This window comes from Pollicipes pollicipes, unplaced genomic scaffold, assembly GCF_011947565.3.
Source record: "Pollicipes pollicipes isolate AB1234 unplaced genomic scaffold, Ppol_2.1 Scaffold_6686;HRSCAF=7923_pilon_pilon_pilon, whole genome shotgun sequence".
NCBI classification, from domain to species: domain Eukaryota; kingdom Metazoa; phylum Arthropoda; class Thecostraca; order Pollicipedomorpha; family Pollicipedidae; genus Pollicipes; species Pollicipes pollicipes.
In genome coordinates, this window is record NW_023596921.1 from 15,261,685 (window position 1) to 15,278,031 (window position 16,347).

General features: G+C 49.9%; 2 protein-coding genes across 2 annotated transcripts in view; both read right to left on the reverse strand.

The window, feature by feature from the left end:
• Positions 1-16,347, reverse strand: part of LOC119108682 (transcription initiation factor TFIID subunit 8) — a 42,156-nt gene that overhangs the window by 18,964 nt on the left and 6,845 nt on the right. The window lies entirely within an intron of this gene.
• LOC119108681 (tubulin beta-4B chain) lies at positions 4,979-11,407 on the reverse strand. The gene is made up of 5 exons (XM_037232305.1): positions 11,304-11,407; positions 7,985-8,093; positions 7,407-7,532; positions 6,564-6,793; positions 4,979-5,968 (listed from the first exon to the last, which is right to left on the reverse strand). The coding sequence occupies exons 1-5, from the start codon at positions 11,358-11,360 to the stop codon at positions 5,147-5,149; spliced, it is 1,344 nt and encodes a 447-aa protein (XP_037088200.1). The 5' UTR covers positions 11,361-11,407; the 3' UTR covers positions 4,979-5,146.

A 16,347-nucleotide genomic window follows, 5' to 3' on the forward strand; every position in this document is an offset into this window, starting at 1 on the left:
CGATCTATTTTATGAGTCATACACACGCGAAAATGTGCCGTCTTTTCAGGGAGACTATTTCAAGGTCCAATCTCTGACGCCGTAGTGACATTCACATCCTGCCATTCCATTAGCCACGTGGCGATCAAGGCCAAGAAAAATAGAATTTTCGAATCGTCCATGCTTAGCGTTCGTGAGCACTATTTCCAGACCTAACGGCCGTCAATTGGCTTTCACTCGATATTGTGCACGGTACGATGACGCGCTCAAACAGTGACGTATTGAGGAGCATATTTACCAAACAGAGAAATTGTGTGGTCTGGAATGGTCTTTTCACTTTAAAGTATACCAGTGAACTTATTGCATCATATTTGATGTCTGCTTCAATATATTAATATGTGGAACATTTCCTTTAACGTGCCGCGCAGCAAGTCGTGCATTCCTAGCTTGGCAGGTGCCAGTGGGGATGGGAGTGAATACCGCCCGGCAGTTCTATGACAGCGTTCGTCCATAACGCACCAAAACAACACTACAATTCAAATGACGCACTTTGCTTTCAACTTGCTGGTACCAGTGGCACATGCAGTGCTATTACTAGATGCAGCTGGTCTTCGTTTAACTCAAATGATTTTGAAATATGCTGAAAGTGCGGCGCACTCCATTCAAGTGTTTTTTGTGTTTTCAAGACGTTTTTGAATCGGTGGTGAATGCACAAAAGTGGCATCGATTCAACTTAACCGTTCACGGAAAGATCAGCTACAATTAGTTTTTGATGGACGCCTATTTAGCTGAAACCCTCGTCCTGATTCGCTGTTTTTCATAAATTGGACTGACGGGGGTGGAGGTCGATACGACCCCTGACGTCTCAACACTAAGAGCGTAGCTGAAGCCCCTTAAATGTAAGCCCCAACTTGGTGGAATAATTCGCGTCGCTAGGTCAACCACTGACCCCATTATGTCAGGTCAATGTCCACATTTTCCCGAAAGTAAACTTTTTCAGCTTTGCAGCCCCCATACCTACAAGACTACGTCTTGCAGCGGCACAAAGCGCACACGTGCGTGCTCCTTGTTTTATTTTGAGCGCACTGGTGTACAGTTTTATGTTTTGACCATAACACAACGATGTCGGCCCGCCGCAAGCGTCCCGAAATATCGTCGGTTGCCGCCCGCGCCAGCTGTAGATCAGTAGACGGCGTTTTTCAAAGCGCCGCTTCTCCGATACCGGAAATGCAAGGGACGCATATTTGGTGTCAAAACCCGCGAGCATTGAGCCCTCCCCTCTCCCCACATCACACCACGGCGTGTTAATTTCGTGCTGCGAACTTCCAAATTCATGTAGACTGATTGCGCTTCAGAAGGCCTCGGGACCCGTGTGACAGACTTAATCAGGCGAAATTACAAAGGCAAGGTTGCGTTCGAACGGGTTCACATTAGGGCCAAAACTTCGAAAACGTCGGAAGCACTCTGCATAGCGCCGCGCACACCTAGGTTGTCTGCTACACCCAGTACAGCGCCTTCTCGTGCATTATTTTGCATTTTTATTTCGAGACTATGATGGCGAATGAGGAAACGAAGCACCGCACATTTTTGTGCTTTTCACTGCTGGATCCGACGCGCTCGATAAGGCCAGCGATATCACTTTTCTCGATATCCTGAACAAATAAGAGATTGGCCGAGGAATGAAACGCCACTGGACTACCTTTTCACCACTGTCAAGCTAATTCTTTCCATTTTTGTTTTGCCTTTACCGCGCGGGTCATGTTGTTTGCCATACACTACCTGGCCAAAGTGCTTGAGCAACAAATGCTGGCAGTGTGAGTGAAACCCTTCAAGAGAAGAGATACGTAATGATCACGTGCCCTAAATATTGGTGGCTTGGATTTTGAGCCCTCTTTTCAAAGAACGCTTTTGACCCTTGAAACAGCCCGAGTGGACTTAGCGCCCTTCGACAATAAAGGCTATGGTGCCCCCGAGATGAAATTTCTGGTGAACGTTGCGGAGGGGCCAAACCAGGACACCGTCAGTATGGGACACATTGTCGCGTCCATTGAGAGGCAACGCTTGAGTGTCATCGTTATGCCGTCGAAATCGAGTGCCTTTCGAAAATTGAAGGCTTGAACCCATTCGCGGTGCCTATGGAATGGAATGTGGTGCGTCTTAAAAATACAGATTTTCTGTATCCGAAATAACGACTTGGGTGCTCCTTCGACGCAAGGCGGGGTACAACCCCATCGCCCTGGATCCACCACCAGACGCATTCGGCCATGTTTTGAAATATTCCCCAAAGGTGGTGCTCTCTTTTAAGCACGCGAGGTATTTTGAAGCCGGGAGTGAATGTAGTATGAAAATGCAGAAACTTAACTATGCAAAGTACCAACCACGATTATTGTAACAGTGGCCGAAAGCGAACCAATGTTGCGAACTACCTGGGGCATATATTCGGAAGCACTTAATACCACATCTGTGCAGCATGACGTACAACACGTCCCTCACCAAGGCAAGGTTTCAAAAACCGGGATCAATGTCTGAAATCTGAGTGCTTCCTGGTATTTTAGCCCCACATTCTGTTCTCCACAAATATGCACTGTACAGAAAATGACAATTACTCTCTGTGCAACGTGAGACGGAAACAAGCCGTTCCAGAACATTCGACAGCGCCGCGTGCCACTCACGACTTTACGGAGGATTCTGCTCAAAGGTTCCAGCCGAATCGTTCCGTCATTTCACACGCAATCTTTTCTTTCAGTACAGTCCTTCCCATTCCTTTCCGTGCCCAGGTCCGTTCCTGTTCATCAGCACACATTTCACCCACCTACCGCCCGCCAGATACTCCCGCGCTCAGACGTCGAGCTTCGAGCTCGCGCTCGAAACAACCACCTCTCCTGACGGGGTAGGTAGCCAGGGAGAACAAACACAATGAAAACTGATGTGAAAATGCCCGTCCCGTGAGCATACACATAGTTATAGTTGTAATGAAAATGGACCATATATTAAGTGGAAAATGAAGATTAATTGTTTTTAAACGCTGCCTTCACCAAATTTCTGTCAAGACTTTACAACTTCGAGATAATACAACAAAAATGTGACGTCAGAAGCCATCCTTTCGCTTGGATACGCGAAAATCCACGGCCCCGCAAGTCTCCGGCTCTTGGGGAGGATTTAGCATTGGACAGAAGGCGTATACACCACCAAGACATTCCAGCTGAATACGGGATGAAACCGTACATTACGGATATTAAATAAAGTATGCAGTTTTTTCACCGATCTGCAGAGCATCCCCACCACATTATGGTAAGTGTAAAGCTAAAGCAGAGCTTCTTGTTCTCCGCTCCGTACTCTTGGTCTTATGCCAAGGTAACCACTTCATAACTTTTTGATATCTATCTTCTATTTAAGCTGGATTTCGTCAATAATTTCTACAAAATCAAGGTCCTAAAAAAAACGTCAAGACCGATAGATGGCAGCGGTTGTCGTTGAAGGCTGCGATTGTCCGCCCCATTTCTGAAGCCTCCCGATGTTTTTTTCTTCGCAGGGAAGTGGCGTGCGGGAGCCGTGTGGGCTCCAATAGTGGTCTTAATTGACAATATAGACAAAGATAATCTACTATAAATTCAGCTCAGCGTCATACACTAAGCAAAGCATTGTATCAGACTCAACTTTGGTCAGTAGATGTAGCGGTGCCGACTACGTAGGGCTGGCTTCCTCTGAAGGAGACAATTCCTCCGCCCCTGCTGCAGTGACTTCCGAGCCCCGACCACGCAAGTCTTGATGTCTTAACCATGTTCTGTTTCGTACTTAATTTTGTGGAAGGTTGAGCAGACAACTGTTACGTAACTAAATACTGCAAGCCATGTTCCCCCTGCACTCGACTCAAATTCTCAAAGTTGGGGGAGGGGCTGGAATCCCGCTCAAATGAACAAGAAAATATGTCCGCTCCCAAATTAAATACATCTAGGTCAGTCCCCAGATGGGTATCACATTGCCCCAGCATCTGCCCCTCAGGTGACAGATTAGCGCTTGGTTGGAAGGAAACTGCGCGAACTTCCCTCTCCCCGATGTTTCTGTTTACATCACTGTGGCTCGCATGACGTTTCAATCATTAATTTGCCATATGCTCCAGAGAATTTCGCAACAGGTGCACATTTTAAGCATTGCTTGCTATCAGCCTTAGTGGACCCACACTTAGAATACAATCGCTAATATAAGCAACTTTACACCAGCTTCGTGGCCGCCAGCACAGTAGGTACGAGCGTACACTGGGAGAGGCAGCGCTCAGGACGCCAGAAAATTTAAGAACTACAAGCAGCCAATTCCCAGCGGTTTTTAACAATCGCTGAGACCAGCTAGTGCGTAGTATCCCCTGTCCACCACCGTCACCAAATTCCCCTGCACCAGATCCATACAGTGCGAACTCACTTGCGCTATACCGCTCTCCCTCAAGCCGCTATTTTTAGAATTGTGTTCCCTCCCCAGAAGCCAAAACCAAATTTCTGATACCGACCGCGATGCCAGCTCGGCAGCACAACAGGCCTACACCGATTGCCTGCAATACGAGGCTCTAGCCCTGAAGCCAGCAGAGCTGAGGATACGACCCCGTTTGTGCACCGCACCGCCCACCGTGACGTCATAGATGGCGTCATCACGCTCAATTTGGCTCGGCTGGCGCGCCCCAAACTCTTGGGCGACCCGTCATGACGTCAGAGTAAAATCGGCGCAGTGAAGACAGGAAATGCGTCACGCGTGGCCCCAACGCCTGGCCAAAGTCATCTTGCGTGCATTCCTAGAAACCAGTAGCCTCACATTTCCACTCGCATCCAGACACAACAGGGAGCGCAGTTGAGGTCGGCATTGCTTTTGCAAACTGGAAACGAAGAATGCATACGATAAACGGCGAAGCGTTTTACCCAACTTCCTGCGCACGAAACTCACTTTTGCAAGCACTGAAGCTTAACATATTGGTGACTATCTCCGCACTGATTTCCAAACCAAACCGCATCACGAACATTCGAGGTGTATTCAAGGTGGCTTCGCCATCACACCTCGCTGCACGCCCTGGTATTTCTCCAAAAGTCGTCGGCTGCCTGTTAAAGACTTGCAATGGGTCTCTTATCAAAAAGGCCAATGGGTACAATTTTACAAAAGCGTATACCCTGCATACCACGACAAATCACTGCTCAGCACCCTCCTCTTCTTCTTCCTCGTCGAATTCACCCTCTTCTTCGGCGGTGGCATCTTGATATTGTTGATACTCAGACACGAGATCATTCATATTACTTTCGGCTTCCGTGAACTCCATCTCGTCCATCCCCTCTCCTGTGTACCAGTGAAGGAATGCTTTGCGTCTGAACATTGCCGTGAACTGTTCAGATACGCGTTTGAACAATTCTTGAATTGCCGTGCTGTTCCCTATGAATGTTGCAGACATTTTGAGCCCCCGCGGTGGGATGTCGCACACGGCCGTCTTCACATTGTTGGGGATCCACTCTACAAAATAGCTGCTATTTTTGTTCTGGATGTTCAACATCTGCTCATCAACCTCCTTCATGGACATCCGACCGCGGAAGATTGCAGCAACTGTCAGGTACCGGCCATGGCGAGGATCACAGGCAGCCATCATGTTCTTGGCATCAAACATCTGCTGCGTCAGCTCAGGAACGGTCAGAGCCCTGTACTGCTGACTACCACGGGACGTGAGAGGGGCAAAGCCAGGCATGAAGAAATGCAATCGCGGGAAGGGAACCATGTTCACCGCAAGTTTCCTCAAGTCTGCGTTCAGCTGGCCCGGGAAACGCAGACAGGTGGTCACACCTGACATCGTCGCGGACACTAGGTGGTTCAGGTCTCCGTAAGTCGGCGTAGTTAGCTTCAGAGTTCTAAAGCAGATGTCGTACAACGCCTCGTTGTCTATGCAGTACGTTTCATCGGTGTTCTCGACAAGCTGATGCACGGAAAGCGTTGCGTTGTACGGTTCCACGACGGTATCGGAGACCTGAAACACGCGTACAATATGATGGCTTCAATCACCTACCACTGACATCCGCGATCAAATTCATCATGGGTCAACTAACATCCTAGCCCACCATGCTTTACCATTCTCATCCACTGAGATGACAACCGATAATTGCGGTGATCCGTACATGCGCCCCACAAAACCCAACGTGAGCTCCGCGGGACGGACCTCACCATCCATGCCACAGACTTAAATAAACCGTTACCATAAATAGTGACATCTGTGACTGCATCCGTTGTTGACTTGTGTCCAACAGTGAGCAGACAGTTATCAAGTCATGCAAACTGTTAACAAGCACAGCAGGACTGTAACCCTTTCGGGCCAATACACTGGGGACATGTGTACCAAATGAAAGTTGCAGCCGTGCACCAACCAGGCAGTACCCAAATTGAAAAGTAAGTCTTGCACACTACAACATGCACCACTTATCACTACGCAAATTGTAACTCTATTTGGCTGCGAGAACGCCAGCTGAATAAAATTACTACACAGTGCAGGTTCTATCCGCCATCAGAGCAAAATTATCCCACACGCCGATGCTGGGGTCAGCGCCAGTCATATCACGATTACACACCTTGGGCGAGGGGACGACGCTGAAGGTGTTCATGATTCGATCTGGGTACTCTTCGCGGATCTTGGAGATGAGAAGAGTCCCCATGCCGGACCCTGTTCCACCTCCCAGTGAGTGCGTGAGTTGGAAACCTTGTAGGCAGTCACAGCTTTCCGCTTCTTTCCGCACCACGTCCAGCACAGAGTCGACGAGCTCTGCACCTTCTGTATAATGACCCTTCGCCCAATTGTTCCCTAAAAAAAAAACAACGGGTGCGTTGCAGCCCTGGACAGCAACGTGGACAACAATCGTGCATCACCGTGCCCTAAGCTACCCCAAATTGGGACGCTTTAAGACGAGCAACGAACCGGGGGAGCTTGGCGCGGTTCGTTACTCATTAAACGGGTACCAGAAATAACGCAAATTTAAGTTCAGTTGATTTTCTTAACGGGGCGCGGATCATTCCTAGAAAACAAAGCTTTCAGTCATAACAGATAAGAAACTTACGAAGTACAAAAATCAAAAGCATTTTTATGGTCCTGCAATGGATGCGCCGTCAGTTATCGCTACATTGAGCAGTAAGGCTTAAGTTGCTCACCAACAGCATGCAACACATAGTTAAAACTAATTTGAAGCAAAAACACTGGTAACCACCCCATGAATTATGCTTGCAAAGCAGCGACGCTTCAGCACGAAAGACCAAACTATGTTAACTACTGCGGTCATTTAACCAGTCACGTCCCCAGCGCCCATTTGAAGTTGTTCATCTCCGCCGTGATATCATTTTGGGCTTCCAGCGTATCGACCCACCACACAATGGTACGTGACAGAGAGTAAGCCAAAAGTAACTCAAACGCTTCAACGCACCAGCACCACTTTGGCCGAACACGAAGTTGTCCGGTCTGAAGATCTGCCCAAACGGGCCAGCTCGGACGGAATCCATTGTGCCAGGCTCCAAATCGACAAGAATTGCTCTGGGAACATATTTGCCACCTGCGAAAGAGAACTGGAAGCTACATCGCGCGACGGACCACACATTATCACGGGTGACACCACAGCTATCGATGCATAAAGCTACCTTAATTGTACAACATTGCACCGAGCAGATGAGCAGTGCAGCTGTGGCGCGAGCCACGCATGATCTGAGAGCAAGAGATACGAGGGACACAACCTTACTCTCCAAATGCAAGAAACCCACAAGACTTACGCGTAAGCCTGCGCCAAACCATGCTTCCACCCACTTGGACCGTCTCCATTTATTGCGGGTAGGTTGTGAAGTGGCCCAAAAAGCATCACGAAAGTGCAACGATGTGTGCCCGAATGAGTGACCCGAACGAACCCGACCACACACTTTTGACAGGTCTACAGATTGGAAACTTGATGGGGCAGAGGGTAATGTGCCGGCGTACTGCAACGGTTGCGAGGGCACACCGACATAAGCGTACCAGACGCCTCGTTGTAGTAGACGTTGATGCGTTCCAGTTGAAGATCGGAGTCGCCGTGGTACGTGCCCGTTGGATCAACGCCGTGCTCGTCGGAAATGACTTCCCAGAACTGTCGGAGACAACGTATTTTTAAAAAAAGAACACACTCTTGTAGCACAGCACATCTATGTTCACGTTTTTACGTGATGTCGCGGCCGATATCTGTCCGCGTCATCTGTCCACGTCGGTGCTCCCAAAACAGAATACTTGGAACGCTGAGAAGCGCTCATTCATCGCCAAATCTGCGACCACAAAAACTAGTTCGGTGGGGTCAGCTGAGTGCGTGCAACTAGTTGAAACTATTTCAATTTTTTTCACTTTTCACGCTTACGTACATCATACGGGTGCAATCTGATCGGTAATACCTGCTTCCTCGAAAAACATATATAGCTCATAGCGATTTTCACGCGAATTCAACGAAACGTTGAACTTTGGCTCTGATTCCTCCCACATGTTTCGCATGACTATTCGAAGGGCACCCTTGCTTTGGGAAGCACTGTTCGCTTGGATGCTTGTTTCACCCAAGGTTTGTAAGGGTTTATACACTAGCGTTACATCACCTGGTTTAATGACGCTTACGCAACACTAGTGCTTACCCTCCAAAGCTTACGCCGCGCGTTGCGGTAAGTACAAACGTTGATTTACGCTGACACTTCTACGTGACCAACACGCAAGTGCAAAATATGCCCACAACCGCTTCTATGACGGATAGAAGTAACATCAAATTTAAATGGAGGCATTTGGCACCACTTTGCGGCAACATATTCTCATCCCAAGCATACCAGCTTGACCTCACATTAGCTTGCTCACTGCCTACTCTAACCATTGTTATCAGGACACCATGGCACCATACCACTCTCACCACTCATGGTATACATAAAATCGGCTCACAAAAATGAGAGACTTGCTTATTTTCCTATTCTGTTCATTTCGTTTTGCCAGCGCAATGCCAGCATGGCTCACTGCATAATAAATTTTGCTGGACTATTATCTGCGATTGAGTCACATCGTGGGGACTGGAAATGGTACGAATGTTAACCAAGATATTCAAAATGTTTCTCTCGACATGCAACAATGGTTTTCCAAAAAAACAACACGCAAAACACAAACACGCAAGACACGAAGCCCGAAGAGCCTGGAGGGTCCGACGGATCCAACTTTCGGACGTCTCGATTGGATGGTCTAAGGGCACGGAGGATTGGTCGGAGTCTTGGGGCACGTTCGGCCGTGGGAAAATTATTCAACGAATAGTTATCTCTCCGATAACCATCCTCAGATATTCCCCACTAGCGTTCGACCAGTCTGGAAATAATCCACATTTGTCTCCGATGCGCCACGCACAGCCAACGGTCATAGTAATGAGTAGCGAAAAAGGATTCTTCGTTTCCACCATGCTCTGAACATTTTCCGAGATTCTCCCTCGGTACAGAAAGGTATCTGGGATACTTTTTCCTGTTGGTGGTGCAGAACCTAGAAAACCTGCCATCATTAGGGGTAATTTTCCAAGATTATTTGCTGACCAAATCCGCTGTTATTCAGGGGCGCCGGGGTGGGGGACAGACCTTGAAATGGTAATTAGAGCGTTTTGCGCCGATCAGGGACACCCTAAGTAGAAGTGGGTCCATATGTCGGTCAGACACGACCAGTACCGCACAGCCCGCTCCGTAGCGGTGTGGGTCCGAGGGGCCACTTTTTAGTCAGCTACGAAGCCGGAATCAGTTAATTGCACTGTTCAGGGCCCCTGTATCTGCCAGGGGTTCACAGCGCCTGACAGGCGGCCCTGTGCTCGCAAGGGGCCCCCAGCCAACCAAGGGCAGTGTTCAATGAGCCCGAAAAGGGGCCCAGGGGCCCAACGGAACCGGATATCATAAGCCCCGTTAGAGGGCACATGGCCCCGAGGGACTGCCTATACGTTACGCAAAAATATCGCAGTTCCCAGGGCCACGACCTGAAATATCGGTCAGAGGCCCTCCTGTACCGTTTGAGGACCCCCCCCCCCCCCCGACACAATGCCGCTGCCTCGACAAGACGTTGTGCGCCGAGACAAGACGAGTCGGTCATGCACCACGGACACCAAACAGTTGGCTGCCGTCAGTCTGAACCCTGGGGACCCATCTCCCAAGCAGGAACAAAATCGCGGGACATGACTTACATTGGTCTGGGTCCCTGGAAGTGGTTGGGGCCCCGAGTCGGTCAGGGGCCCCAACAGTGCATAGTAGGGGGCCCAGTCGGTCACGGGCTTGGTTTGAGGCCCGAAGACGGACCTCGAGACCTTAGATCAAGGGCCCGATTGGACACGGATCCACCCTCCCACTCGGTAGTGCCGTGACCTAAAATGTCAGTCATATGACTTCTAATAGCGCCCTCTTATTGTGGTTATTCACCCTTTTTACATAGAGCCTTGGCACGGGGCCAAATAGCCAGCCCCATGCCCGTATGAATTTGCAATGTCCGGGGTGACTGACACAATAAGGGGCTCCAGTGTCGGCCAGGGGATACAGTGTCCAACTGGAGCCGTGTGGCGACAGGTGGCCCGAGTCGGCCTCGTATGCGTGAACCTCTATCAACAGTTTATCACCCTCGAAAACAAGAATTGTTTGGTATCCCAGCTACGTCATCAACATCGCGTAATAAAAGATTTCAGTACTTTTGAATAGTTATGGTTTGGTATCCCCATGACGTCAACAACATCGCGCAGGAAAAGATGAAGGAATATTCACTGGGCTCTGACGTCATCAGCAGCTGACGCCTATAAACGAATTACACGTCCGGGAGTAGAGGCGCGACATCCCCGACAGGACTCGCGGTACGAAAACATGGGCTCGGGACTGACGCCGCTATTAGATACATATATGGGCGGACTTGGAGCATAAACAGCATGCTTTTCTGAAACAACATCCTTCAAATACCGTTTCACTGTTTTCAAGAAAATAGCCTGATTCGAACTTACTCTTTCGGTATCTCAAAAGTAAGTGACGTCTACTTGCAGAGTACCACAGGCTCGCAGCCGAGAGTGGAAGCCCTCCCCTTGTCCAGCTTTTTTCCGCTCGTTTTCACGTACACAGCTCCCGACAGGAAGTTTGTTACTGGAGAGATACCGGGTACTCAAAGCCTACCTATCCAGTAATCTCAGATCTTCTCCATACCTCTCAAGGCAACCCTGGCGCGCTCATGGTCGGAACTTTAATCCACGTTACCCTGGTGATGATACTACCCCTAGTAATACAATTGGCGTAGAAATGGGGGCAATGACAGATTTTCGCACCCATGAACTACTTACCTTCGCTCCAATTTGGTTACCGCACTGCCCAGCCTGCATGTGCACAATCTCCCTCATTTTGACAGCTTACACCGTGTCGACTCAAATTCAACCAAAATAACCTTACAATATATCACCAACGGCTCCCAAACTTCGCAAAACCCACACAGCTGCAGACACACCGCAACCTGACCCCGACCACCCACCCGCGACGCGACGGCTGGCAGTTTAAGCGCGTTCGAAATATTGAAGCAGCGCAGGGAAATTCATGTTCCTTCTGTTACAAAGCAGAAGACATCAAATACAGAAAATAGAGATAAAATGTTGTTTAAAGCCAATGCAAGTAGCCTAAAAAGAAAACTAACCGTGTATTTATTTTTGCGTCTTTCTGTTTGGACAACAATTGAATAAGTACAAAACAGTGCAAACAATGCCACACTATATTTGTCGCGCTTCCCGCCATGGGATCTACTTTCAAATGAACGCATCATTCGAATTGACTCATTGGCTGGGGTGAACGACTCATTGGCTGGGGTGAACGAGGCCGTGTAAAGCACGCGCTAAACCCCTGTGAACGTGGGGACGCCACGTGTGGAGAAAAACGTTTGCAGTGCTTGCAAAAAAATCTAAATTTTCTGGCTGGCTGGTTGGTTCCGACCTGCCCAGCATACGCCCCGAGGTCGAGGGGTCCAGCGTCAGTCCCTCGGGGCTGACGATCGAGGGTCCGATCGGGGGGCTCGGAGGCTAGGCTAGCGGGCACGTGGAAGAACCCCAGTCGGAAGGCCGGGCCCTAGAAAGTCGGTCGGGAGTGCTCTCGCACCGTTGGGGGCACCTTGGCCAGTGGGGATTGGATGACCGAGCGACCAATACTGAGCGGTCGGTCCCGCATCGGTCTGGATGCCGGACCAATGTCCCAAGAGGAGGCGGGGCCGGGCCCAGGTGTGCAGCCGAAGCGTTGGCAGGGGTGGGGCTCGGGGTTGACGAACGACCCCGATAATAAAATAAAGCTCCCTTCAAGAAATAGCCGGATATGGCCCCGATATGTATGTGGCTTTGTCGATAAGATGTTTTTCTTTGATATATATATATATATATATATATATATATATATATATATATATATATATATATATGTGTGTGTGTGTGTGTGTGTGTGTGTATGTATATTTATGCACTATACATTCTTTACCTTTCATGGCTGGAATAGAGGCTGGACACTCCCGCAAAAAAAATCATTATTGCCCGAAGTTTATTGTCAATAAACAAAAAGCAAAAATCACGCATAAAACGGCTGCATGAATATATCCTCGGCGCCCATCATTTCACACTGATCCAGTGAACTGTTTCAACCGATACAGCAAGATGATGACGCATTCGAAAGAAGTACCTCTAAGCGCTCCATGATATGAAATCGTACAATAAGAGATAATCTGGAAGTACATTCTACCTGTGCTATTTTTAGATTAATATAATAATGGTTTCGCCTTACCAGCACCGCGAAGTAGTGCTGGAATCTGATGGTGGAACTGTAACAGGAAAAGATAGAATCTCTATTTTTCCGTGCTGCTATAACTATAATCTGTCCGGAGACCAACCTCGCAGTTGTAACAAAAAGATGCCCTTAGTGTTGTCATTGATCTGTGCGAATACATTTTGAAAGAAATTCAGAAACATTATCTCACGGTGGTCGCTGCGCGCACGGGGCCCGTCGCTTGGCGTTACTAGCAATGGCCAACGATGATCGCTTTTACGGAAACTGGCCCAAACCGCGATGGCTTAGGCTGTCCGTTCTACCGGACGTTGCCGGGGTGGTGTTGGAGCTCTAAAACGTACTCAACTGCTTAGGCTATATGGCGTCGCCTGCCTCTCACCCTGGCAGGAAGGGCGGGCACCGCGGGGAATCGAACCACGTACCGCTGGTTTCCAGACGCACAGTGGTTGAAGCAGATGCGTTAACCTCTGCACCGCTGCACCATCGGTACCCGGCAAGCAGCCTCAGACTTTTTTATATTTTTGGTCCACTGTGGGATAGCCTTTGTGCGTTTTTAACTAATTTCGACCCACTCCCTTCAACACTAATGTGACCCCTTATTTCTTTCTGGGAAAAGGACCTCCTGGGTGCAACACTATAGGGCACATTATTGTTCCCGGTCAAGGAATAAAGGGTTATTCGGTCCCAACGCGTTGTGTATCCGCCCCGTCATTCTGGCGACATCGGGTGGGATTCCCTGGCCGATTCAGAGGCCCTTAGAGGGATGCATCAAATCACATTGGTCCGCCCCCTGACGCAGGAGGCCCTCTGACCCGCGCAGTTGACCCCGGATCGACGCAGAAACCGTCATTGACGCAACAATATGCCTGTTCACCGCAGGTGGTCAGATATTTAGCACATAAGACTCCAGTTCGGCTTAATGGGCCCATGTTGGAATTGGGTTGGAGGGACCACCGTTCGGCGCTGGGGGCCCTGACCGGCGCAGGACCATTCCATTACTTCATTGTGAGCACTCACCATCAGTTCTCAGGTTTCCTTGCCTTGTCAGAAGTCCCCGACCAACGCAAAAGGGTCCCCATCATTCGGGTCCCGTCCGCGTCCCTGTTAAGTAAATATTACCCCGGCCAATGCAGGGCTTCTCTGTTGACACAGAATACCCTGTTAAGCACTGTGGGCCCCTGGCCGATACAGGAGCCCCGACAATATTAATCGTGGCCACGGTCATGCCCCTGCTTGAGAAATGGGCCCCAGAGCTCAGGCCAACACGGAACCGACTGTTCGTTGTTGGTGATCTCTGAACGCTCCGTTTTAGCGATCCATATCGGTGCAAGAGGTCCTGTTACTAACATTTGAGATCACGGTACCATCGTCGGTAGTCCTAAATGTGGCCTGCAGCCAGCCCTTTGGACGCTTCAGCCTTCCAACAGTATCGTTGATCTTTGGTCTCAAGAGGACCCTTCGGCCCCTCTTCGGGCCGTCTCAAAGACCGCCCCGACTCGGGATCATTTTTCGCCACAGGACCCCTGTTAGGCACTGTGGTCCCTGACCAACACAGGACCCCGTCATTGCGTCAGGGACCTGAAACATTGCAAGTCGCGGGCTACAGCAACATTCCTACTTGGGAAATGGGTCTCGAACACTCAGACGGGCATGGAGCCGAATGTTCGCTGTTCGTGGTCCCTGGCCGACCAGGACACCGGCATTGTCTCAGGGGGTCCTCAAACGGTGCAAGATGACCTCTGGCTGATATTCCGTGCCACATCTCTACGGGCACGGTTCTTCACGTGACCTGCAGCCAGTCTTTCGGGACCTTATGCCCTCCAATCGAGCCTTTGACTGTCGGTTCAAGTGGGCCGCCAGGGCCCCTCTTCGGGCCTCATCGAACACTTCCCTTGGCCGGCTCGGGGCTTTTGTGAGCACAGGGCCCTTTGTTAGTTACTGTACGCCCCGGACAGATACAAGGCCACGACTAGTGTAAATCACTGGTCCCGGCTTTGTCGCTGCTTGGGAAGTGGGCAGACACTCAGGCCCCTAGCGGTACGGAGGCGACTGCACGGTGCTGGTGGTGCCTGACCAATATATAGGCCCATATCGACTTAGAGGGTCCCCGATCGGTGCAAAGGGTCCTCTCTCTGTTATCTCGGGGCCTGTCCCCGCAGGCCGGGCCCCTAAATAAGAATCTGACCAGGCCCTCTTGCCCTGAGACCCTCCAATCAGGCTCTTGACCGTCGGACCCGATGAGCCCTATAGCCTCTTGAGGCCTCCTCGAACACTACCTTTGACCGACTCGGGACCCCTTGTCAACACAGGACCCCCGTCAGTGACTGCGGGGCCCTGACAGACGCTGGGGCCGCGACCAATCTAAATCGCTGGTTCCGGCTTTGTTCCCGACTTTGCGTTCCTGGTGGTGTTTGACTGACATATGGGCCCAGCACACAGGGCCCTCTGGCTGACATTGGAGTGGCCAGCACTGCGGGCCGGGGCCCCTGCGTGCGACCTCCGGCATCCCTTTAAGACCCTCAATTCGGGCCCTTAATCGTTGGTTTCGAGGAAACCTTCGGGTCCCGCGGGACCTAAGCGAGGGGGTCACGTGCTCCCTGTGTCCCCTGCCTGCGCTACTGCCGGGGCCTGCAAATGTTAACTCGCGCTTGGATGGGAGGGGCCGGCTTAGCCCCGCCCTCCCCCCCCCCCCTGCATAATTGCAGTTTGATTTAGCGTGGCGTAGCCGCACCAAATTGTGCATAGCTGTAAGCAATTAAATAGAAGATCCTTTGGTCTAAAAATCCGATGTGCCTTCATAAAGCGACTGTTTCACATTTATATGGGATTTTAAATTGAAATGGCCGTCTTGAGGATCATTCGGTTCTGTTCCTGGTCCTGAACTACACGCCCGCGAAGATGTGCGGTTTATTTCGGGGAGACTATTTCAAGGTCATCCGAGCATCCATGGCGCATTCATATGGTCATTCAAATCCTGTCACTATTTAAGCCACGCGCTGATCAAGGCCAAGAAAATATGGATGGCTGCTCGTTCATATATGTCGTTTCGTGAGCACGATTTCTAGATATATCCGTGGTCAATTGGCTCTCAATCAATGTCGTGCAAGGTCTGATGACGTAATCAAGCAATGGCATATCCAGCGGCATGTTTTCTTAACAGAGAAATTGTGTTATCTATGGGAGTTTTTCCAGCTGAAAGTATACGAATATTTATAAATGAGCCTCTTTCAATATAGTTGATCCTTGCTTCAATATCTTCAAATGAGAAGCATTCCCTTTAAGGTTGCTGACCTATGACAGGTCAAAATCAGGCGTGGCTGTCAGTAAAGGCAATTTCTAGGGAATCGTTTAATCTGATGAGACAACGAAGTGGTAGTCAAGCCATACATCTACGAGACTGTTTCTTAGGCAATACAACAACCAAAGTTAGGATTACAGCAAACCTAATTTACTTAAGGTCAGGTATGCAGAGACGAAGGCCCGTTTCAAAAAGGGGAGGGGCCAGACAGATTCCCCTGGGAGGCAAGCCCGGCCGCCGGCGGGGTGAGTTTATTGTGACTGCTGTATTTACAT